Source organism: Canis lupus, chromosome 16, assembly GCF_048164855.1.
Source record: "Canis lupus baileyi chromosome 16, mCanLup2.hap1, whole genome shotgun sequence".
Classification (NCBI taxonomy): domain Eukaryota; kingdom Metazoa; phylum Chordata; class Mammalia; order Carnivora; family Canidae; genus Canis; species Canis lupus.
Window position 1 is genome coordinate 20,958,782 of NC_132853.1, and position 23,515 is coordinate 20,982,296.

Below are 23,515 nucleotides of genomic sequence, written 5' to 3' on the forward strand. Positions count from 1 at the left end.
CTCCAGAACAATTAGTTTGTACAGTTTCTTGGCAAAGAATCATGTAAGCTCTATAAAGCCTAACTCTTCTATTGTTTTCTCGACGTATTATTTAAACCAGTAGGAATTTCCACGTTTCTCCCTGTCTTTATTGACACTGTCACCTCTTTGAGAGATAAGGATACATCTTATAGTTCTTCGGACCTTCTCACCTCCAAAGTACCTTGCTCAGTGTAGAACTAAATTGCAAGGTTAAATTAGGTTCACTATAATAATGTTTCTTAAGATTCAAACCTCACACTTAGAGACTTTGAAACCAGTAATATGTAAAAGGAGAGAACTTGATCTTCAAGATATTTCAGCACTTAAGTTCACTATTTTACAAATTAGGAAACAAAGACACACAGGCTGGCTCAGCTTGTAGTAGGTCAGCTTGTAGTAGGCAGGTGTAGAACTCAAATCTGTGCCCCTGCTCCATACTCTGGGACACAGTGGAGCCCGGAGAAAAGTGGAAGATGACACCATAGGGTTTGTGATTCCAAAGATTAAAAAACTTCTTTAAATTCTTAAATTAAAATGAGCAGGGGTAATTAATACTGAGAAGCGGAGTTAGTTAAGCACTCATGGTTTTCATTTTATGAGCTTATGGAGTAATATTTAGCTATAAACCTTACAAGAAACGGGGCTAGAACTTCCAGGAAACACTCCCCACCCCCAATCTCGGTTATTTTGAAACTCCATTTACTGTAATGTTTAATAAAAAAAAAAAAAAATCAAAGCTACTTTAAAGTTTTGTTTACATATTACTCTATCAGGAGTGAAATAATCCCATGTAGAAGAGTTTCTAAAATAAATTCGTCTTAGAAGCCCATTTTGGGGCGTTGAGTTGTGACTACATTCTCAAGGATGTCGGTAACACAAGGGCTCCATCCATAACTCCCTGAAAAAAACTTGAAACCATGAATGCCTTGTCAAATTCAGACAGTTTATCTTGGCACTGGCAAGCAGAGCAGTCTCTTCGATGTCTGGAAACGTGTCTAATTACGTTTAGAGAGTAACTAAAAAATAGCCAGCGTCCCGGAATAGACAGCTCAGGGATCACTACTCCACTGCATCCTGAATGACAGGATGGAAGCAAGCCAAGGCGGAAAAAAAAAAAAAAAAAAAGGAAGGATAAATAGAAAACCAAGTGTGAATCCGGGATGCGACCCGAGTCTCCCTCCGAAACAATCCCCCGTCTTCCCAACTTCCCAAGGCCCTCTTGGCCGCCACAACTCTCCCTGAAGTTTGCATTTTGCTTTACTTTTGTTTCCATGAGGTCACCCGGCCCGCCCACATCACTTACCTGGGGCAGCGAGCTGGCCGCCCCCGCCCCCCGCCCCCCGCCCGCGCCCGGACAGCACCGAGGACCCGCGTCTCCCGAGGGCGCACCGCCCGGGCTCGCGCGCCCCTCCCCCTCCCAGGCGGGGCTCCCCGGGGCGTCCCCCCTCGGCACGGCGCGACCCCCGGGCTCGCCGGGGCCCCCGGACGCCCCCGCCCGGCTGCACCGCATCCCCCGAGCGCGGCGCGCCCCGGGCACCCCCAGCCCCGCCCCCGCCCCCGCCCCCGCCCCCGGCACCGCAGAGGCGCCCCCTCTCGGGAAGGCGCGGGCTCCCGCCCGAGCGCACGGACGCTCCACCCTCACCTGAGCCGAAGGTTGGCCATGAACTCGGGCATGGAGACGGTGTCCATCAGGACGAAGTCCGCCTTGCCGAACTCCAGGCTCTCCTGCTCCGCCATGGCGCCGGCGCACGGGCTCAGGTGGGCGCGGGCGGGCTCAGGTGGGCGCGCTCGGGCCGCGGCGGCCGGCGGGGGGCGCGGGGCGAGTCGGGCGGGGCCGGGGCGGGGCCGCGGGGCGGCGGGGGAGGGGGCGCCTTCCCGAGGGAGGCTCTGGGCCGGACGGAGGCCGCCCCGCTGCTTCTCGGCGCGCTCTGGGCCGGCGCGGCCGACCCGCAGCTCCCGCTTCTCCCGCGGCGGCTGCCCGGAGCCCCCAGGCACAGGACACCGAGACGGAGACGGCGGCGGCTGGTCCCGCCCCTGGCCTGGGTCTGGCCCCGGCCCCGCCCCGCCCCGGCCCCGCCCCGCCCCGCCCCGGCCCCGCCCTCCCTGGCCCCGCCCCCTGTCCCGCCCCGCCCCCGGCCACGCCCCCGCGCGGGCAGCCGCCTCCTCACCTGGGCGGCGCGCACGCGCGGGGCGGGCGGCGGGGGCGTGCGCCGGGCCGGGCCAGGGCGGCGGGGCGGCAGCGCCCCCTGGGTCCGGGCGCTGGGATCTCAGGGGGGCGGTGCTGCGGAGGGCGGGCGTAGGACGGGCGTCGGGCCGGGGGTGGACCCGGTCTCCGGAACCGCCCGCTCTGCGGGGCTTGAGGGCCGCCCGCGGGTTACAGTAGCAGCCGCTCCCCGGCTTTTTGCGTCAGTCCCTAGGATTCCATCGCCTCGCCGCGAAGCCCGCTCCTACCCCTCTGCTCATGTCCTCTCCATCCTTGAAATGATGGTTCGCTCACGGGCTGAGAGATACTGACGATAGCCGACGTTGGGGGGACACTTAAAATGCCGAGAGCTTTTCTAAGCGCCTTGCAGAACTCGATCGAGCACCTTGCACACCGCTAGGAAGTGGGGACGCTGCAGTTCCCTCTAGGTCACTCGATTTAGAAGCCGCAGGGCACAGTGCTTTCCTTCTTCAGTATTGCGTGGTCCACCTTTCTCTTCTTCCGTTGGGCATGCCACCAAACATTACCTTATATTATTGATGTTTGTAATATACATATATTTCATCTCCCTAGGATTATTGGAGGCTTCTTGAGCATGGGGCCATGTCCTAAATTTCTTCCTATATGCGTTGGCACTAAGTAGCTATCATATTGCCTTGCATGTGTGGATATGAAATCTGCCCTGGGTCAGTGGAGCAGAATGAGTTCTAAGTGGTCTCCAATTTATAGATACATTGGTTGAGCTCGGAAAATTCTTTTGGAACTTAGACTACAATTTTCCCGATGAAAATATATTAATAAATGACTTTCTAAGGCAGCTGCTCCTCTTCAGCCTTGTGTTTCCATTAAGATCATCTTCTAGGAAATCTAGAGGCTCCCAAAGACCTGGCTGGGTTCCAACTCCATGGCTGAATTTGAGATGAGTAAACCAGAAGGAAGGACCCTGCTGGAGGCTTGCTTCAGCTGCCAACAACTCACATTAGCCCAGAGAGAGGGGGAAGGCAGCTTGATTGCCTCCCAAGGGAGCATCTCTGCCATAAGAAAGCCACCCCAGCCCCTGGCACAGGCAGAGCTGGGTCGTGGCCTATCATTAGAAGCTCTCCTTCTTCAGAAGGCACCTCTCTGGATCTCGGTGTTCTCATTTGTGGAATAAGACCTGTAGGGTTGACACTTTCCAAGGTAGGACAGTCTTTTGCTTGGGTCATTATGTGGGTCCGTCAGTAATTGCATAATATGGTACATTACTAAATTGCGTGTATTAGTATGTTTTAAAGTAAGTAGAACTGAATTTCAAAAATAAAAGAAAGAAATCTTACATTTTGTGCAACTCAGAGAAACCAGGGTCTCCACTCAATGACCCACTGGAAATGCATGCATGTATATTCTCTGAGGCCCAGGGTTGTTAGAGCAAAAGTAATGCTACAGTGGGTAGGATCTACAGTGGGATGTAGCTGTGGTTTTCAAAAGGCCAAAGCAAAGAAACTGTTGTGTCTTATCAGTATCTTGTATAGGAGCACAACATATAGCACATATACACTACATATGCAAAGAGCATTTTATAAATTAATAAGCCCAAATTAATATAGAATCAGGCATGAGACCAATGAGGCTCTTTTGAAGAATCATTATCTATCTGTTGGGGGCCATCATCACTTTAAATCCGCTTCAAGGTTCCAATTTAATTTTGACACTGTTTTGGTGGTACAGTATCAAGAAAATTCTAATACATGGCTAAGTAGTAATTTGTTACTTGTAGAATTTTACACCCAGCTATTTATTTATTTATGATTTTATTTATTTATTTGACAGAGAGAGAGCGAGCACAAGCAGGAGGAGTGGCAGGCAGAGGGAGAGGGAGAAGCAGGCTCCCCACAGAGGAGGGAGCCCAATGCAGGGCTCAATCCCAGAACCCTGGGATCATGACCTGAGCCAAAGTCAGATGCCCAGCAGCCTGAGCCACCCAGGCACCCCATCACCCAGCCTTTTAAAAGGTCAGTGCATAACTACAATGTTATTAATAAATGACACATTTACAAGAAATCCCGATATATGCAGAGATGACAGGAGAAACAAAACACTACAATCTACATTCAAACAAGGTAATATAGAGAGGGTTAGCTCACTATTAATCTCCTTTGATAACATTTAGATATAAACACATTTGGATGTATATGTTTGTGTTACAGTTTAAGATATACTAAAACCAAAATAAAAGTTAAAAATCACCAATAATGAGACATCCTGACATCATGAATGATGTGATGAGTGATATAATCTCCTTAGAAAGACATAACATCACTTCCCTGCTAAAAATGCACCCACTGAATCTAATCATGAAGAAACCTCACATAAACTCACATTAAGGAACAATCTACAAAAAAACTTATTTGTACTTTTGGAAAATATCAATGGCTTGCAAAACAAAGAAGACTGAGGGGCTGGTCCAGGTTAAAAGGCCCTAATGAGACACCACAACTAAAGGCAGTATGTGACCTGGACTGGATCTTTAACCAAAAATGTGTAAAAGACTCTAAACTATAGGAAACAAACTGAGGGGTGCTGAAGGGGAGGGGGATGGAGGATTGGGTAACTGGGTGATGGGCAATAAGGAAGGCATGTGATGTGATGAGCATTCGGTGATATATGCAACTGGTGAATCACTGAACTCTACCTATAAAACTAATTATACGATATATGTTAATTAATTGAATTTATTTTTTTAATAATAAATTTATTTTTTATTGGTGTTCAATTTGCCAACATACAGAATAACACCCAGTGCTCATCCGTCAAGTGCCCCCCTCAGTGCCCGTCATCCATTCACCCCCACCCCCCGCCCTCCTCCCCTTCCACCACCCCTAGTTCATTTCCCAGAGTTAAGAGTCTTTATGTTCTGTCTCCCTTTCTGATATTTCCCACACATTTCTTCTCCCTTCCCTTATATTCCCTTTCACTATTATTTATATTCCCCAAATGAATGAGAACATATAATGATTGTCCTTCTCCGATTGACTCATTTCACTCAGCATAATACCCTCCAGTTCCATCCACGTCGAAGCAAATGGTGGGTATTTGTCGTTTCTAATGGCTGAGTAATATTCCATTGTATACATAGACCACATCTTCTTTATCCATTCATCTTTCGATGGACACTGAGGCTCCTTCCACAGTTTGGCTATTGTGGCCATTGCTGCTATAAACATCGGGGTGCAGGTGTCCCGGCGTTTCATTGCATCTGTATCTTTGGGGTAAATCCCCAGCAGTGCAATTGCTGGGTCATAGGGCAGGTCTATTTTTAACTCTTTGAGGAACCTCTACACAGTTTTCCAGAGTGGCTGCACCAGTGAGAATGGGGCAAATTAACAAGGCAGGAAACCACAAATGTTGGAGAGGATGCGGAGAAAAGGGAACCCTCTTACACTGTTGGTGAAATTAATTGAATTTAAATAAAATAAAATTTAAAGGACAGTACTGGGACAATTGGTGTAATTTGAATATAGACTATAAATTAAATAGTAGCATAGCATTGCTATTAGTTTTCCTGAATTCAATCATTGTACTGTGGTTCTGTAAGAGGATGTCTTTATTCTCAGGAGATAGGTTCTAAAGTATTTAGGAGTAAAGAGTATGATATCTCAAACTGTTTGGCAAAGAATAATAATAATAATAGTATGTGTGGGTATATATATATATATATTAAGAGAGGTAAAAATGGACAAAGCAAACAAGGCAAAACGTTAATGATTAGTGAATATAAAGAATATGTGGGAGCTTTTTTGCACTGTTCTTGTAACTTTTCTGTAAAGCTCAAAATGATTTCAAATATAAAGTTAAAAATCAAATAACAGTCTAAAATTGTCCTCACATAAAAATGTTTATTTTGGGGCACCTCGGGTGGCTCAGCGGTTTAGCGCCACCTTCAGCCCAGGGCCTGATCCTGGAGTCCTGGGATGGAGTCCCACGTCGGGCTCCCTGCATGGAGCCTGCTTCTCTCTCTTCCTATATCTCTGCCTCTCTCTCTCTCTCTCTGTGTCTCATGAACAAATAAATAAAATCTTCTTAAAAAATGGTTATTTTTAAAAAATCAAATAATACTTAGAAATGAAAATCACGTCAGAAATTTGCTGATGTTCTACAACTGAAAAACCAGCACACACTTTGAAAATTGGTACAGAGTATGTTAGGAGATTATAAACACTGAACAGACAATTCTAAAAACAAAAAATAATTTATTTTATTTTTTTTAAAGATTTTATGTATTTATTCATGAGAGACATAGAGAGAGAGGCAGAGACACAGGCAGAGGGAGAAGCAGGCTCCATGCAGGGAACCCGACGTGGGACTCGATTCTGGGTCTCCAAGATCACGCCCTGGGCCGAAGGTGGCGCTAAACCGCTGAGCCACCTCAGCGAAAATAATTTAAATAGTTTATCTATTAAATATATTTTAATAATTTAACTAATGTTTATGTTAGTTGTGAAATATGCCCCAGGGAGGGTACAATCCATTTTTTAAAAAGATTTTATTTATTTATTCATGAGAGACACACAGAGAGAGAGAGGCAGAGACATAGAGGGAGAAGCAGTCTCCTTGCAGGGAGCCTGATATGGGCCTCGATCCAGGTACCCCAAGATCACGCCCTGAGCCAAAGGCAGATGCGCTTAACCGCTGAGCCACCCAGGGGTCCCTGGTACAATCCATTCTCTGCCTGAAATTCCCTTCCCTGTTGTCCCACCCCTCACCCCTGTGGCCTAGCTAACTTCTGCTCATCTGTTAGCTCTGCCTCGATCGACATCACTTCCTTCAAAAAGGCTTCCATGATTTCCTAAGTCAGGGTTGGCTGTCCCTCCTCTGTGCCCCCACAGCACCCTGGAAGTGTCCTTCCCATTGCAATATTGAATGCACTTGAGCCTATTATCCATCTCTCATGAGAGATCGGGCCATGGGGGCTGGAGGCTGTGTCTGTTCTGTTCTTGGGTGTAACTCTGGCACCTAGTAGCACAGTGCCTCATGTGTAAAGGTCTTAACAAATGCTTGCTTGATAGATGAATATGGAATGGACTGTGGCTTTACAAGTTGTGCAATGTGAGGTCGTAAATCCACACCCCCTACATTAAAATCAGTCTTTGTGCGGTGCTTATCTTATTCCCATCTTCTACCCCTGGGAGCAGGTCTCAGGGCTGTGTTCACTTCTCTCCTGGGACCAAGCCTGAGCACTATATGTTCACATAAACAAAAGCTGTTGTCGCAAAAACCCCTCTACAGTTGACAGCTGCTTCAGAGAATCTGCTCCGGGTTATCTGTGAAAATCAACTCTAAATTTTCCAAAGCAAATATTTGCTCCCATTCTCTCCCAGAACGCTTCTGGGCTGCCCTACTCTCCCTATCCTCCCTTTATCAGGTGCCCAGCAACCAGGAAGACAGCCCACTTCAGCTGTGAGTCCTGCAAGACAGAAGCAAGAAGGCCAGGAAAAACATAGTCTATTCAAAAGATATTTTGTACATTTATTTAATAAGCCCAAATTATTCTGGAGTAGAAGTAGAAAGGCAAATTTATGTTGCAAAATAACTTCATAATGCACTCAAATCCATATAGAAATTATGTGGAAATCTCTTGCCTTAGATCTTATCCAAAACATGCATCCTCATCTTTCATGCCAAAGACTGGATTTGAACTGTGAATGGTACATCAAAGGCAGTATATATTATATGCTCTCTGTGGTTTCTGAAGCCTAAGTGTTTTAAAGTAAAAGCAGACCCAACAGTTGCCTCCCTAGTGTCACTGATGACTTGCCCAACTATGAACCTCCCTTTCCCACTCCCCGCACTCCTGCCTTGTGCTCTGTAGCCATCTCACAGGATAAAGGAAAGGAAAACTTCATAGCCGAGTTCATTGCCATACACTGCCCCGAAAGCCCAGAAAATGACTTTAAAAGTTCATCTTCTCATCTCGAGCTAGCTATTAAAGACAAAAGATCAGCTAGCCAGTTGCCAAAGACCCAGTTCTGGGTTCTAGGGAGTTCTTCTCCTGCTATTCCTGTAGCCCAGCTGTGCTTACCAGTATTGAATTGGGGACAAGGATCTTTCCTTAGCTCTTTGGGATGGCTGAAACTGCAGGAGACTGGTAGCTCCTTTTAACATAGTCAGCTTAAGCACAGAGGAAATTGGGATATATCAGCTGAAGAGAGGGAGGAGATGGGGAAGAAAGAGTAGAAGGAAAGGGGGCAGTTTGCCTGGGTCTTGGGGCAGCAGGTGGACAGTAACAGGACATTGGTTCCCACTCATTTGATTTCATTTGGGGCAGGGGGGCAGAAGGGAGAGATAGAGAAGCAAGGGAAGGTGGCACCCTGGATCCTCTCTGGGTAACCCCAGTCTCCCTACCCCTATTTTTAAGTGGGGCAATTTGATGAAAACATGTGGACTTCTTCTCCCAAGACAAATGTACTAAGCACATACACAAAACAGTATATACATGGACCTCTCTGCCCCTCTGCCCCAAATCACCTGTCTCTGTGGATCCCAAGTTAAGAAGCCCTGAGCTAAGGGAAGGATCACAGCACAGGTTCTAATCATCAGGGAATGGGGGAAGAATTTAAGAAAACCACTGTTGTCAGTATCCTGTGAGTCATCAGACAGGGACTGTCCCAACAGCACATTCCCCAGTGTGGGCAGTAGAGTCACATATCTATGGCCACAGGAAAGATATTGTCAATGGGAAAGGAGGACATAGCCTGGGACAGCCTCCAGAACTTTTCCTGCCTGTGACAACTTAGTTTCTGACTATAAACATTTCACTGGAATGTATCCTCTTTACTAATTACAGAAGTGCTTATCACACTGAATTGGAGTTGGCTGTCCAGGCATCTCCCTAAAGTCTCCCAGATGGAGGCCATGCCCTAGTCATCCTTTTACCTCCAGCCCTCAAGCTGGGCCTGATGCCCCTTAGGTATTTCTTGAATCAAGTAGGTGAATTAATTAGAGTTTATTTAATAGTAAATGGGTGTGTGTAGGTGTAGTACTATATTTCAAGGAGCAGGTGACATTTCTCTAAGCCCCAATCCAGAAAATCACTAAGACTCAAGTTATTCTGGCCATTGTAAGTAGTCCTAGAGCTAGAAAACTTGGGGATGCGATAGAAACCCACGAGAGGGGGATCCCTGGGTGGCGCAGCGGTTTAGCGCCTGCCTTTGGCCCAGGGTGCGATCCTGGAGACCCGGGATCGAATCCCACGTCGGGCTCCCGGTGCATGGAGCCTGCTTCTCTCTCTGCCTCTCTCTCTCTCTCTCTCTCTGTGACTATCATTTAAAAAAAGAAAAGAAAAGAAACCCATGAGAGGGAGAGCAACAAGGTACATCCACAATCGATTCCTGGATAGATGGTGTCTTAAGGCAGGATGTATTGAACTTTAATAAAGTATATAAGAATCACTTGGGATTTTGTTAGAAATGTAGAGTCTCAGGTCCCATCTCCGACCTACTGAATCAAAATCTGCATTTTGACAAGATCCCTAAGTGCTGCTGTAGTTGGTTTGCAGACCATGCTTTTTTTTTTTTTTTTTTTTTTTTTTTTTCATTTAAGCAATCTCTATGCCTAACATGGGGCTTGAACTCACAAACCCAAGATCAAGACTTACATTCTCTACTGACTGAGCCAGCTAAGCACCCCTGCAGACCATACTTTGAATAGCAAGATTCTAAAAAATCTTAATGGTTATATAATCAAATACATATCCCCTGGGGAAACTGAGAGCCAGAAAGAGCAGCTGTGTTTGGGTAAGAGTGAAGCATTGATAGAGCTAAGACCAGAACTTTAAGCTTCTGGTTTGAATAGTGGGTAGTCTTCACTATCCAATGTGGACGTCCATTTGTGAGACAATATGCAGGGCAGGGGGGCAAAAGGGAGAGATAGAGAAGCAAGGGAAGGCGGCACCCTGGGTCCTCTCTGGGTAACCCCAGTCTCCCTACCCCTATTTTTAAGTGGGGCAATGAAGTCCTTCTTCTCACTGTACTTTTTTCTCCTCTAAAAGCTTGGCATAGAGATTAAATAAGATTTTGCTGGGGCTGGGAAAAATCTGGATTCCTTTCTTCCCTCCACCTGACAAAGTAGCAAGTAGTCAGTACAAATATCATCCGCCAGTAATATTAAATTAGTATCTACAGAGCTGACACTCCAGGAAGAGTGTGACAGCATTCCCAAGGTGAAAACTTCTCATCTGCGCCCCCAGATCCCCTCTCCTCCTGCCATTTACCCAGAGTTTCTCAACTGGTAAGCTGCAGCAGTATTTATCTCCTTGAAGTCATATCACAAAATAAAATGATGTTAAAATGCAGAGTGTGACCTTCTGACTTTTTCCATTCAACTGGATTAATTTTTCAGACTCTCCAGAGGTGGAAATAATATGAGCAGTACTTCCAAGCAAATTCTGACAACCTGACTCCTAAAGAAATGATACAGGGGAAAAATAGAATCCACAAAACCCAGGAGACCTCAGAGGTCCATTAACCTAATATCCCACCCAATGTCTGAATCTCCTCTACAATATGCTGCAATGCCTGGACCTACCTGGACCATTCCACTTGTGAGGCCTCCCCCATGCCATGTAGACTTCTCTGCATGAAAGCAAGCTCCAATACCTGTTGTTGTTGTTGTTGTTTTTAAAGATTTTATTTATCCATAAGAGACACAGAGAGAGAGAGGCAGAGACACAGGCAGAGGGAGAAACAGGCTCCATGCAAGGAGCCCGACATGGGACTTGATCCCGGGTCTCCAGGATCACACCCTGGGTTGAAGGCAATGCTAAATCGCTGAGCCACCCAGGCATCCCTCCAATACCCTTTAGCACAGTCTTACTCCTTGAGTCATTCCCCAGACTCACTCCATGCCTTGAATCCCAACTATCCCATCTTCTGCTCTTGTTACTCGTTTTCCCTATTAATGAGCTTGGTTTGTCATTTGGAGCTGATATTCCACCAAGACAGGACCAGGTTGAAGTGAATTATAATCAGTGAGCCAAGGTCATGGCCATTTAAGGAAGAGCCTTTTCTATTTTTCTCGAGTCCACCTCCCTTTTAGAGTTTCAAGCCATAGAATTCTAACACTGTTATTGCTAATCTCTGTAAAGTCTGCCTTCTCAATGTCTAAGGCCTGTGTTTGTGCTTAGCCACATCACAGTCACTTTCTCCTAGTGTCCCCACCCTTTCTAAGTCTCTAATTAGCTCTTCTGTATGGGGTAGGATTCCGATCAGAGTAGCATTTTCCCCAGACTTAGGAGGCAATGGGGGTACAGTGGCACTCAAGCTTTAGATACCTGTACTGAGACATGGTATGGGTTTAGGGATCTTCATTTTAATAAGCATCTCAGGAGACTCTGCTGCAGGTGGGTAGGAGGCTGAGCTTGGAGAAATATTGATGGGAATTTTGGTGTCAGACACATTGGGTTTCAGTTCCTAGCTTTGCAACTTACTACCTGTGTGACCTTGAACAAATTGGTTTATTTTTATAAGCCCCGGTTTCCTCATCTCTCTCTCTCTCTCTCTCTTTAAGATTTTGTTTATTTGAGGGACGCCTGGGTGGCTCAGTGGTTGAGCGTCTGCCTTTGGTTCAGGGCGTGATCCTGGAATCGAGTCCCGCATCGGGTTCCTTGCATGGAATCTGCTTTTCCTCCCTCTGCCTGTGTCTCTGCCTCTCTGTCTCTCATGAATAAATGAATGAATCTTTAAAAAAAAAAAAGATTTTGTTTATTTGAGAAACAGAGTGTGTGTGCAAACATAATTGGGGGTGGAGACGGGGAGGAGAGCACAGGGAGAAGCAGACTCCCCGTGGAGCAGGGAGCCCAGGGCAGGGCTTCATTCCAGGACCCTGAGATCATGACCTGAGCTGAAGGCAGCTGCTTATCCCACTGAGTCACCCAGGCACACCTCCTCATCTCTTTTAAAGAGATGATAACATCCATCTCTGAGTATTAAAACCATGAAATGAGATGCCTGTATAGTGCTTCATGTAATTCAAGGCAAGTACTGAGCCCTCAATAAATACAAGTTAGCATTGCTATTTTAGGGTAACTGCTTCTTTTATCTTCAGGATAGGGAACTTAATAGAAGACGATATATTGATGTCCTTTTTAGATGACTGAGATTTCTAATAGATGCTGATCAGCCTTCTGATCACCCTACGACTTTCTCCTATGTCAGTTTTGTGATTCCTCTCTCAATAATGTATCACCATTTCTATGCATAGCCATGGGCCTTGCACTTAGTAGGGGATCAAAATTTGCTGAGTATTTTTTGAATGAATGAGTGCCATCTGACCAGGCCTTCTGCGCTACACTCTTATGGCAACATTACCTCTGCCAGTGCCCTTCAGCATCTTCTGAATGTTACAGTGCTCATTTGGTTGGTTCCCCATTGCCTCTGTCCACTGAAGAGTGCCATTCCACAGTGGCAATGATTTCTGCCAGTTTGTATTTACTTGGTTGTGTTAAAACTTCCAGTTCAGGGGCACCTGGGTGGCTCAGTCAGTTGAGCATCTGCTTTCAGCTCAGGTCATGATCCTAGGTCCTAGGACCGAGCACTGAGTCAGGCTCCCTGCACAGCGCGGAGCCTGCTTCTCCTTTTGCTCCTCCCTGCTGCGTGTGCTCTCTCATTCTCTCTCAAATAAATAAATAACATTTTAAAAAACAAAACTCCGGTGGCCCAGCGGTTTAGCGCCACCTTCAGCCAGGAGTGTGATCCTGGAGACCGGGGATCGAGTCCCGCATCGGGCTCCCTTCATGGAGCCTGCTTCTCCCTCTTCCTGTGTCTCTGCCTCTCTCTCTCCGTGTCTGTCATAAATAAATAAATAAAATCTTAAAAAAGAAAAATAAATAAAATAAAATCTTTTTAAAAAAAGATAAAAAGCAAAACTCCCAGTTCATTTCATTATATAATATATACTCTGTGCATATGTTGCATTTTTAACTAGAGAGGTAGTGAGAGATGAAGCTGGTAATAAGAGAGAGGGAGTTGAGGTGGTGGTGGGATGTACTCTGACAGCCAGGTGATAGGGAACCACTTTTTCCTTTCACAGAAATATTCAGCGTAGTTCTGTTGTTGTTACCAAAGAATTAATTCAGGGGAATTGAGCCTGCAAAACGGATGCTCCATCAGGGAATAAATACGGATAGTGCAGAGCACACGTGTGTAATTACAAGGATGGGAGGGCTCTGGTATTTGGGTGTGGAAGGTGGTAGAGCATGGGGTTAGAAGCAGAGGTTCAGAGGCTGGTTCTGCCACTTGTGTACTGTATGTGACCCTGGGCAAGTCACTTGAAGACCTTGAACCTCAGTCTACTCTTCTGTAAAGTGAGAGTAATACTAATATCCTATCTCATAAGGTTGCCATGAGCATTACAGGCAATAAAATACATCTAGCACTTCATATGGGGCAGGGACATAGGGCTCGATAACTGGGAGCTGACAGTACTATTAGAATCCGCCAGAGGATCCCCGGGTGGCTCCGCAGTTTAGCACTTGCCTTCGGCACAGGGCATGATCCTGGAGTCCCGGGATTGAGTCCTGCATCGGGCTGCCTGCATGGAGCCTGCTTCTCCCTCTGCCTGTGTCTGTGCCTCTCTCTCTCTCTCTCTCTCTCTCTCTCTCTCTCTCTTTCTCATGAATAAATAAATAAAATCTTAAAAAAAAAAAAAAAAAAAGAATCCACCAGTCCTCCATGCCAGGGGTTCAGTGGGTCTCATCACTGAGAGGGAGGAGTGTCTGTTCTCTGCTGGTTCTCTTCTTCTTTTGACACCCTGGCTCTCTGGTGTCCTCTTATCTCTTGGCTTATGTCAGGCTGGTCACTTCCTTGTAGCTGAGCTGATAATACTAATTGCAGGGAGTTCACGGCCTCTCTATCTACAGTTTCTCAACCTTCAGTCTTGAAGGTATGATGACTTCCTGGCTTCCCTATTCATGCTCTGTTACCTGAGGTGTTTTTTGTTTTTGTTTTTTTTAATTTATGATAGTCACACACAGAGAGAGAGAGAGAGAGAGAGAGAGAGGCAGAGACACAGGCAGAGGGAGAAGCAGGCTCCATGCACCGGGAGCCTGATGTGGGATTCGATCCTGGGTCTCCAGGATCGCGCCCTGAGCCAAAGGCAGGCGCCGAACTGCTGCACCACCCAGGGATCCCTACCTGAGTTCTAATTGCTATTGCATGACGAGGCCAACCTCCTAATGTAAATGCAAATACACCAGATCAGCACAGAGCTGCTCCTCCCACTCCGACCCCTGATCTTGTGCAGTTGCTTCAGGAAGGTTTTATAGACCAGTGAATCCTAAATCTGGCTGGTCCTTAGATTCACCTGGGATGCTTTAGCAAAAAAAATACAGCTTCCAGGATTCTACTCTCAGTCCTTTTGAATTGAAATGTTTGTGGCCAGGAACCACTATAATAAGAACCCCTAGAGTTACTACACACATAAAAGGAATCACTTTGGGGGTCAGTGTTGCCTGATGAATTAATGGCCATTACATCAAAGTGGTCATCCTCTCTTTCGCATGGGATGGAGCAGAGGAAAGCTTAATATTTTGTTTCTCACCTCAAACCCCTTTCTGGAATGTATCATAAGCCTGCTTTGTACGCTACACCTGACATTTCTTAAGTATTCTGAGAGTATTCATCTCCTGCAGGTGCAATCACTAGTCACTGATTTTATTAGGAAAGAGTGCCTTCCAGCTCTCCCTATAAAACCTCTTTAGAGCATTCACTTGCCTATAGCTAGTGCTACAGTCTGGAAGTGTAAGCATTAAGCCTTCCACATGTACTACATTTGCTTACATGGCCTGAGATTCCCGGAGAAGAGGACTATACTTTATATCCCAGCCAGAGAGAAGTATGAGTGGGCCAACTCAGCCCTTAGGAAGAAGAGGAAGAAGAAAGAGGTCTATTTTAGCTACATGGGGAAAATCCTAAAGCAAGTGAGTTGGTGCTCTCTTTGTAGAAATTTAGAATGGCCAAGACAGATTATCATGTTAGAGGCCTGGGTGTTGTTGTTGTTGTTTTACTTCAGCTTTTTCTCATACAGGAGTGCTTCTTCACACATCGAGTTCCCGAAAAGTTGTGTGCAAGCAGCTTCTATAAACTGGATCTGCTGATGGTTGCTGTCTTTTCCCACTTGGCTTGGATTCTGTTGGCAGCAACTCTGAACACCTGAGCTCTTAGTGTCCCTCTTGTATCTGTTGACAGGCAATCTATAATTTGATTCCTAATACCCTCTTATAGAGAGAGGATTCACCACCTAGTCTGTTCTTATTCCTTGAAGAGTTACATGTATTGAGTTTTCACTAAAGGGTGCTCTGTACTTAGAATGTACCTAAGATGAGTAGGTTTTCATTTTTTCTTCCTGCCCACCCAGTATTGCCCCATAGCATACAATTGCAGACAAAAATCAGAAGTCTTCCCCTTCAAAAGACGCTATGGGGAAGAGAATAAGATTTTCTTCAGGACAATGAAGCAAGGCTGAGTGTTCACAGGTGACTGTACCAAAACTCCCTGTATTCCAGTGATATCATTTGGAATCTGTTGCTTATCCTGTGAGAAGAAGGGGGAAATGGGATTAAAGAAAGGAGAAGGAAAGAAGGTATGTGATATAGAGCAGGGTTTCTCAACCCCAGCCCTATTGACATTTTGGGGCTGCTTAATTCTTTGTTGGGGGGCTGTCTTGAGCATTATGGAATACTGGGAAGCATCCCTGGACTCTACCCACTGGATGCCAGTAGCATCCTCCCTCCTAACCAAAAATGCCCAGAATCCTTGTCCCCAGTTGAGAACCATTACTGGAGAGCTTGCGTTTTCTGGAAGGACTTTCTGTGGGAGTTCTTAGACTATGCTTAGTACTCTAATCTTTAGTCTGTAATTGGCCTCTTCTTTACTGCATGGGTCTGGCAGGCCACTCTGCTTTTGCAAGCCTCTCAAGGGTCAGGGCTGTGCTTTGGGTCAGCCCCTTATGGTGCTGTGAGGATAAAACAAGATGCTGGTTGGGTAAACATTATTGAGTGTCTCAGTGCAAGACAAATCTGCTAGGGAAGCTGAGATGAAAACAATGTGGTCTCTTTTGTAAAGGGGCTTATAGTCCTGTGGGATGGGAGCACTGAGGAAATACTCATACATTTTTAGAACCAGGAGGAACTCTTCAAATCCTGCTTCAAGCCTTTTCCTTTTACAAAAAAGAAATTGAGGTCCAGTGTGAGAATATTACTTGCTTACATGACCTCTCATACCCACACAGAACTAGGATTAGAGACTTGGGTAGGTGATTTTCAGGGGAATGTTCTTCTGACTATTCCAGCCTAACTTTATTTTTTTTTTAAGATTTTATTTATTTATTCATGATAGACATAGAGAGGGAGAAGCAGGCTCCATGCTGGGAGTCCGACGTGGGACTCGATCCCGGGACTCCAGGATCACACCCTGGGCCAAAGGCAGGCGCCAAACCGCTGAGGGATCCCCCTAGCTCCCTAACTTTAGATGAAGTTGTTAATGACATAAGACAGCATGTGATACAGGTTCTGAGACACAAAGAGTTCTGGTCGTCAGTGAGAGGTCATGTGGACACAGATAAGCCAGAGGGGCAGCAGGGGAAGGGCCTTAAAGGGTGGATAGGATTTGAAAGGTGAGGTTGGATGAGGCCATGGTAGGTAGGGATGACAGATCAACAGTGGCGTGGAGACCAGAAAAGATAGGGACACATCCGAGGAAGACCAAGTTTTCCCAGCATGGCTAGAGATCATGTGGTGCAAGGATGTAAGGAGGCAAATTAAGAAGTGTTAAAATGCTTACTAATATGAAATATACAGTGGCATGTCTACTCTAAAATTACTTTTTTTCCATCTTCCAAAGGTGTTGGATGTTAGCTCTGCTTCTATTGGGGGAAAAATCAAGGCACAAAACTTATGGCTAGAGTGTCTGTATTCTACAGATAAGGGTGATCTTTCTCTCCAGCTACAAATTCCCCTCCCCAATCTTCCTCAGACAATTGATAGGTCCAATGGCCTAATTTCTTTCATCACATTCCTACCATTGTACCTCCAGGTGGTTTGTATGGCTCCACGTGCGCATGAATCCATGGAAGCCGTGGGGGCTGAGTTAGACCATAAATTGCTTACTTTGAAAAGTGTTCATTTCTCTGTCTTACTTACCCTTGTGCCATTTCTCTCCCAGACTCACCCAGACTTCAGTGGATGCTCCTGGATCTTGGATGCACTGGGCTCCCTGGAGGATTGGCTGCTGGAACAGGTTAGCCTGGAGGCGGTTCGACTATCCTTCTACAACCACAGAAGAGCTGTTACCAGCAGAGAGATCCTTGGAGCTATTAAGCAGAGATCCTTTCTGAAGAGCTTTTGTGTAAACGAAGTGTTCTGAATGGTGCTGTTGTTGAAAGGATTGCACTTGTCAAAAATAATCAGATAGGTCAGAGGACTGAGTTGGAAGACAAGGTATCTGATAAATACCTGTTGCAACAGGAGTCTTGGTACTACATACCTGGTCTCTGGGTCCTGTGTTTTTGGCCTCTGACCTAATTTGTGTGGGGGGAAATATAAAGGCATTTTCTCTTATGTCATGTTATGCTTATTTATGGCTTTAAAATTTTTCTGCGGCATGCTTCTCCCATTTGAACTTACCTATTGTCTTTTTGGAGGACACAATTCAACCCATTACACTGTGTACTCCCCATCTTTTCCATCTTCAGCCCCAGGGTGGAGAATGCTGCTTTGGAATGAACTGATGATTTTTTTTTTTTTTAAAGCACCTCTACTTAAATTTGAAAGAACAAAAAAGGAGTGCCTGGGTGGTTCTGTTGGTTAAGTGTCTGGCTTTGGCTCAGGTCCTGATCCTGGGGTTCTGGAATCGAGTCCCACATCAGGCTCTCTGCTCAAGGGGAGAGTCTGCTTCTCCTTTTCCCTTTGCTGCTTCTCCTGCTTGTGCTCTCTTGTTCTCAAAAAAGTAAATCTTAAAAAAAAAAAAAAGAGAGAGAGAGAAGGGATTTCTTCTTTGTGTAGAGGACTCATGGTGTTGGTTACCCATGTAGCACTTAGCATAATAACGTGTGTGTAATGAGTGTCTGTCAAATGTAGAAGCTGATCCCAAGTGTGGAAAAACAAGACCATTATAGTAGCATTTTAAAATACAATAATGTAGGAAGAGAAAGAATAAATGGGCTGATATATTTTAGACATGGTGGTCTGGTAAGCCTGGGTAGGTGATGTGAAGAGGAAAGGTGCTAAGCATGGAGAAGATTCTGGGCTGGAGGAACAGCCTGAGCAAAGGTCCTGAGGCGGTCAGGAAAGCTTTAGCTTGTTAGAAAAAACTAAATGAAAGCCCAGGCAGCTGGGTTCTAGCAAGCAAGGGAGAAGTATACTAGGAGAGGAGGTTGGAGAAAAAGGCTGAGGCCAAGTCTTGCAGGATTTTATTTTATTCCAAGGAGAGTGTGAGGCCACTGAAGGATTTTAACTGGGGAACTGACATCTTGTTCACTTTTTTTCATTTTTTTTAGTTGAGGTTTAGCCTACAGTAGACTCTACTCTAGTTGAGGTTTTAGTTGAGGTTTAGCTCTACAGTAGAGTGTATAAATCTGAACACCCCTCAAAGTTTTGTGTATATATACACATGTCCATATTAAATTACAGACCATTTCCATCACTGCTGCTATGTCAAAAATATATTGAAGAGTGTGCCAATGGGAAAATTAGTTAGAAATGTTTTGAATGCATTTAGTAGAGAGATGACAGCGGCCTGTAGGAGTGTGGGTGGTAGTCAAGATGGGGAGAAGTGAAGAGATCTATTTTTTTTTCTTTTTTTTAATTTATTTTTTATTGGTGTTCAATTTACTAACATACAGAATAACCCCCAGTGCCTGTCACCCATTCACTCCCACCCCCCGCCCTCCTCCCCTTCTACCACCCCTAGTTCGTTTCCCAGAGTTAGCAGTCTTTACGTTCTGTCTCCCTTTCTGATATTTCCCACACATTATCAATCTAAGATAGAATTGATATGGTTAATTAGCAGGATGAATGTGAGCAGTGAGGAAAAAATGCTTCCTCAGTTTGGAGCTTGAGCAGCGTGGTGGACAGTGATGCCAGCTGCAGAAATGGAGAAGGCTGGAGTAAGAAGGACAGGTGTTTTTGGAGAGGGGACAATTGAGAATTCCATTCTGTGCATGTTTTCAATACTAGTGAACCCTGCAAATAGAGATGCCAAATAGAAAGTACTGGCGCAGGGATGCCTGGGTGGCTCAGTGTTTGAGAGTCTACTTTCGGCTCAGGGCATGATCCCAGGGTCCTGGGATCGAGTCTCACATCAGGCTCTCTGTGGGAAGCCTGCTTCTCCCTCTGCCTATGTCTCTGCCTCTCTCTGTGTTTCTCATGAATAAATAAAGAAAATATTTAAAAAGAAAGGACTGGCCCAAAGATACAAATGTGGATATCATCAGCAGGAATGGGTAGGATCACCTAAGAAAATGGGGAGGAAGAAAAAATGGGGGGGGGGGGAGGAAAAAAGACTTTTCAGAACCAAGGTTAAAGAAATTCTAATATTTTAAATCAGATGGTGGAGAATGGACCTACCAAGAAAGAGAAATCTGAGAAATCAGAAGAGGGTGGTGCTATGGAAGCCAAGAGGAGAGAGAGTGGTCTGGTCTCCTGTGCACCATCTTGGGGAGAGTGTTACAAGGAGACATGGACGTCTACTGCATTTGGTGACATGGAGGTCATAGTGACCTTGAGAAGTCAATTCTCTGGAGCAAGGCAGGCATCAGGCAGTTTTAAGCAGGTAGAAGAGGGAGTGGCGGTAGTCGGTAGAGACAGCTTTTCAGATGGTGTTGAGACAAGAGGAGGAATTTAGTGCTGAAAGAGAACAGAGACATGGGCTGGTAGCCAGTGTCACTTGGTATGCAGATATTTAAGATGTGCTCATTTGTTTGCTTGTGGGAATTCTGCAGAATAGACTGAGATAATACGTCAGAAGAAGGTAGAAAAAAAGCAAAAGATCCAAGATCTTGAGGAGGTAGGAGGTGGGGGCGTTGGATTCAGAGCAGAAGTAGAAGAGAGGATGTGTGCAAACATAGGTGTAGAGATTTCATGGTGAAAGTTTGAGGAAGTAAGTACCTTTTTCTTTTAAAAGGAAGCCAGTGAGAGTAGAAGAGGAATGTGAGAGGGTTGACAATATGAGGTCATTGTCTAAGGGGGTAGGAGAGTGAGACTTGGATCTCTGTAGGCAGATGGCTCATCAGCAATGAGTGCCTGTTCAGTGGGCAATTACCAACCAACAGCAAGGCCAGTCTTGCTGTGTGACCTTCTCTGGCCACTGGTATCTGCTCCAAGCTAGGAGGGAGAGAGGAGCCAGAGAGCAACTCCATGGTGAGTGGTGCCATCCAGGCCAGCCAGGAAGGACATTATAGGGTTCATGGAAGATACAGAAGAGGTCAGGCCTGTAAACTGAGTTTCAAAGAAGGATTTTTCTCTCTCCAGCATGTCCCAGAATTAGTTCACAGATGAGGGCACATGCCTAGGAAGCAGCGGTGACACTCAGTGACCCCTCCTTAAAGTCCACCTGCTCGGATTTAGGTTGTCAGCAGATCATAAAGCAGCCTTCTATGAGGCTGGGGGTTGATCTGCTCCACTTGGGAGACACCCATGTCCTCCCCACCATTCTCTCCATTGTTGTTTCTTATGGGATTCTGTACCACCAGCCCCAGGCTCTCTACGGGGATGGAGAGGCTGCTGTTCAGGTGTGTAACTAGAAGTGGATTGTCTGGGCACTGAAGGCAATCTAGTGGCTGTTTGCTCAGACCTGGGCTTCTCTGCTAGGTTCCTGCTGTCCTGGGGATTCAGGACAAGCATCCTAGGGCAGGTTCGGGCATCCCCCCAAACCCAACTAGGGTTTGAACAAATGCTGGCTTAGTGACACAAGCCTCTTCTTGCCCATGGTTATCCTGGGGAATTATCAATCTGGCTGACTCAGAGGTGAGTGAGGATCCCCCTCTCTCTACTACCCTCTGAGAGTTGACTGTGCTCAGGGATCTGAGAGAGTCCTGATGTGTCTGGCTCTTCCTAGACTCCTGCCCCAAGCACTGGGATCTGGCTTAGTCTAGAGAAAAAGCTGGCCTCCTCCCCATATTGTCACCCATCATAGGTACTAGGCTTGACTTCTGGGCCCAGCAGATTCAGATACTTCTCCTCAACTGCCTAAAATGAATTTAGATAGAGGACCCAATAGGAAGAGAGCTATCAACATAGTTAACTACATTATGGTATGAACTGGGAATGGTAGACAGGGAGGAACCCGGGAAGACCTGTTTGATCAAAGTTCTCCATGCCCTACTATTTCAGTGGCCCACACATTTGCTTACTGAACATCTGCTCTTTTTCATCTTCCTGTGAATTTCATTCCTTCCTTTTATTTTATTTATTTAAAGATTTTTATTTATTCATGAGAGAGAAAGAGAGAGACAGAGACACAGGTAGAGGGAGAAGCACGCTCCATGCAGGGAACCCTACATGGGATTCCATCCCGATCCTGGGTCCCCAGGATCACGTCCTGGGCTGAAGGCAGCGCTAAACAGCTGAGCCACCGGGCTGCCTTCATTCCTTCCTTTTAAAGTCCCAGACTCCTATTCTCTTCTCTTCAGATCAGAAAGGTATATATACCTCATTTTGCTTGATTGTCTTTAGAATTTACATGTCTGTGTGGATTCCCCTTAAATATGAAATGAAATTTGATTTTTTTTTTCTTGTTGTTCTATCTCATGTCAACTGATTTATTTAGTCCAGTCAGAGGGACCTTGAAGGGGAGAGAAAATTTTCCTTCCCCAACAGAATAGATATGATATTGGGACAAAGTGGCTCTATCTGTTGTAGCCATAGCCAGGCCTATGACAACCTGCCCTGTTCTGATACCCAGGTCACTGGAAGAGTTAACAGTTTCTTGGTCTGAGTGGTTTGGGCTTTCATGCCAGGGAGGCTTGAGTCCACTCCCTGCCCTACCACTTATAAGTTGCAAGAGCTCAGGTAGGTTGCTTTACCCCTCTGAGTCTATTTTCTCCTACAAATATAATCATACTGAATTTTCGGGGTTGGGGAAAAGATCAAAGGAAATAGGCTTGTAACATGCCTAATCAGTGTCTGTACATAGTAGGTGCTCAACAAATGTTCACTCCTTATCTGGGCAGAGCACAAGCTAGCACCGACCTACCCAGAGGAAGCAAGCCTTTTTCCTCCTTCTCGCCCTCAGCACCATTTCCAACCTGCTGGCTTCTTCTAATATTGGGTTTAGTCTTCAATTTGGAAATCCTTGCTACGGCTTGGCCTTCAGACTGAATAGGGAGAGGCCATATGTAGGGTGCTTGAAATTTGAGGAGCAGTACAGAAACCATCCCTCTTTCGTTGGGGAAACCCTCTTGCATGCGGGTGTAGTGGAAGGAAGGGTATTGCCTATGCCTCACCTCCCACACTGGAGACAGACAGGGTGAGGTCCTACCCAGAACTCTGAATCTGGAAGGGAAAGTAAAGTTGAAGGGAGAGTCACAATCATTTTAGGGCAATTGCACCCAGCACCTGGAACCCCTGGAGTACCTGCCCATTTCCTAATCTGGGTCTTTTGTTTCCTGCTGATTCTGTGGGCACCTCCTGTCATTTCAACAAGTCCCCTTTCCACATGGGATAATTAGTTTCTATTGCTTGCAAGTAAGAATACTGAGTGTTTATCTCAGATAGGTCCAGGGAGACTTTAAGGGGCATTGGAATGGTAGTAGTTGCTAGAATGGTGGGAGAGAGGTGGCTAGTAAAGCCTTTGGCACAGCCTTAGTACGATCCTGTCCTCCCTGCAACTGGGTAGTGGGTGGTTAATTGGGGCATTTACATCATTTGTTTGTTTTGGTTTTGTAAGGGAGGAAAAATAACTTTTCCTCTACTCTTCTAGATTCTTGCTTAAGACCCCCATATAATAAAAAAAAATTGACAAGAGAAAAACAAACAGAAATTAACTAAAAAGTATACCTCCTGTACATATAGGATATACCCGGGAAAACTGAGTAACTCCCTGAAATGGGCCAAGCCACCACCTTAAATACCAGCTCCAGCTAAAGACAAAAGAAATGAGGAGTACCTGGGTGGCTTAGTCAGTTAAGCATTGGACTTTGGCTCAGCTTATAGTCTCAGGGTCCTGGGCATCAGGCCCCCTGATCAGCAGGGCTGATAGGATATACTTATCAACAAAAAGTCCATCTACCAGGAGCCAGATCCCTCCAACATCAAATGGGGTG

General features: G+C 45.7%; 2 protein-coding genes across 8 annotated transcripts in view; one reads left to right on the forward strand and one right to left on the reverse strand.

The window, feature by feature from the left end:
- Positions 1-1,831, reverse strand: part of MYO1D (myosin ID) — a 326,596-nt gene extending 324,765 nt beyond the window's left edge. For 2 of the 3 annotated variants that reach the window (XM_072779460.1, XM_072779462.1), the window contains exon 1: positions 1,664-1,830. In XM_072779460.1, the coding sequence (XP_072635561.1) occupies positions 1,664-1,758 (95 nt within the window). In that variant the 5' untranslated portion in view covers positions 1,759-1,830. Of the gene's footprint in view, positions 1-1,663 lie in introns of all 3 variants that reach the window. The other variant, XM_072779463.1, reaches the window with a different exon arrangement.
- H2BN1 (H2B.N variant histone 1) lies at positions 1,591-17,813 on the forward strand. Of its 5 annotated transcripts, none has more exons than XR_012008630.1 (3): positions 1,591-1,779; positions 4,034-4,215; positions 17,419-17,556. XR_012008630.1 is itself a non-coding variant. In XM_072779475.1 (2 exons), the coding sequence occupies exons 1-2, from the start codon at positions 15,018-15,020 to the stop codon at positions 17,617-17,619; spliced, it is 360 nt and encodes a 119-aa protein (XP_072635576.1). In that variant the 3' UTR covers positions 17,620-17,813. The 5 variants fall into 5 exon arrangements, 1 of the variants encoding a protein (XP_072635576.1); XR_012008632.1 differs by lacking the exon at positions 1,591-1,779 and adding an exon at positions 2,809-3,403; XR_012008631.1 differs by lacking the exon at positions 4,034-4,215.
- The last annotated feature ends 5,702 nt before the right edge of the window (positions 17,814-23,515 follow it).

Bases quoted from the DNA above. Each gene is read 5' to 3' on its own strand.
- H2BN1 (XM_072779475.1), top strand. From the start codon at position 15,018: ATGTACTACATTTGCTTACATGGCCTGAGATTCCCGGAGAAGAGGACT. The intron at 15,177-17,418 runs GTGAGTTGGTGC...TTTCTCTCCCAG, and splicing joins TGGGGAAAATCCTAAAGCAA to ACTCACCCAGACTTCAGTGG.